This window comes from Propithecus coquereli, unplaced genomic scaffold (assembly GCF_000956105.1).
Source record: "Propithecus coquereli isolate 6110/MARCELLA unplaced genomic scaffold, Pcoq_1.0 Scaffold309, whole genome shotgun sequence".
Classification (NCBI taxonomy): domain Eukaryota; kingdom Metazoa; phylum Chordata; class Mammalia; order Primates; family Indriidae; genus Propithecus; species Propithecus coquereli.
Window position 1 is genome coordinate 323,284 of NW_012148719.1, and position 940 is coordinate 324,223.

At 37.6% G+C, this 940-nt stretch overlaps 1 protein-coding gene across 1 annotated transcript in view; it reads left to right on the forward strand.

Moving 5' to 3' along the window:
- The window catches only part of MARCH6 (membrane-associated ring finger (C3HC4) 6, E3 ubiquitin protein ligase), a 78,264-nt gene that overhangs the window by 25,844 nt on the left and 51,480 nt on the right, over positions 1-940 (forward strand). Inside the window, exon 5 of the mRNA XM_012650017.1 lies at positions 176-371. Coding sequence (XP_012505471.1) covers positions 176-371 — 196 coding nt within the window. The remainder of the gene's footprint in view (positions 1-175; positions 372-940) is intronic.

Consider the following 940-nt stretch of genomic DNA (forward strand, 5'->3'; position numbering starts at 1 on the left):
ATATTGGTGAGCTTATAAGATAGAATTTTGCCATCGTTATAGATAATTCTTTTGGAGAAACTGATTTTTACCCCAAAATTATGATTTACCTTACTGAGGCTGTTTTTTCCTGAGGTTTTAGTGTAAAAGAAAATGTTCTTACCTTTGGTTTCCTAATTTTAAGCGTTCTTTGGAGTAATTATATGTATTTTTTTTTAAATAGGGAAAATTTGTTGGCGGATTGTTTGCAGGGTTGTTTCGTGGTGACATGCACACTGTGTGCATTCATCAGTCTGGTGTGGTTGCGAGAGCAGATAGTCCACGGGGGAGCACCAATTTGGTTGGAGCATGCTGCTCCACCCTTTAATGCTGCTGGTCACCACCAAAACGAGGTAACTGCTCACCTTCACGGTTGATTTTACTTGGGTAGTGCATGAAAATTATTGTCTCCCTCTAAGATTCAAACCTTTGATTCCCATGTCCTCTTAAATATTCTTTTGCGATTACAAAGTAGGACAGTGGAAAGGTTTGGGTGAATATTAACAGAGATGTGAAAAATCCAAAGAATGCTATTGTGAATCTGTCTCTTAATTTTCTAGCTAGATTGGGAGCCGTATTAGGGCGTGTGCTAAAATTCTCTTTCATTCTCTTTGCGTGGGTTAACTGCGTACCTGGGACCTAGAAGTTAAGATATGAACTTCTGGATATGTTTCTGATATGCTGTATAAACTATTAAGGAGGCTACCCCACCTCTTTGTCAGTTTCTTTATATATAAAATGCCTTGCCTTTCTTACCAAGTAGAAGCATTACCAAAAGTAGAAACACTGGAATATTGTTGATAACAATCTTGTGCAGTTTTATTTTTTCTTTATGAGTGATGACATGCTTAGATGCAAGGGCAGTGGAAGCAAGGGCATCTAAGATGCAAGAGGTATTAAGAAGAGAAGAATATAATAAGTA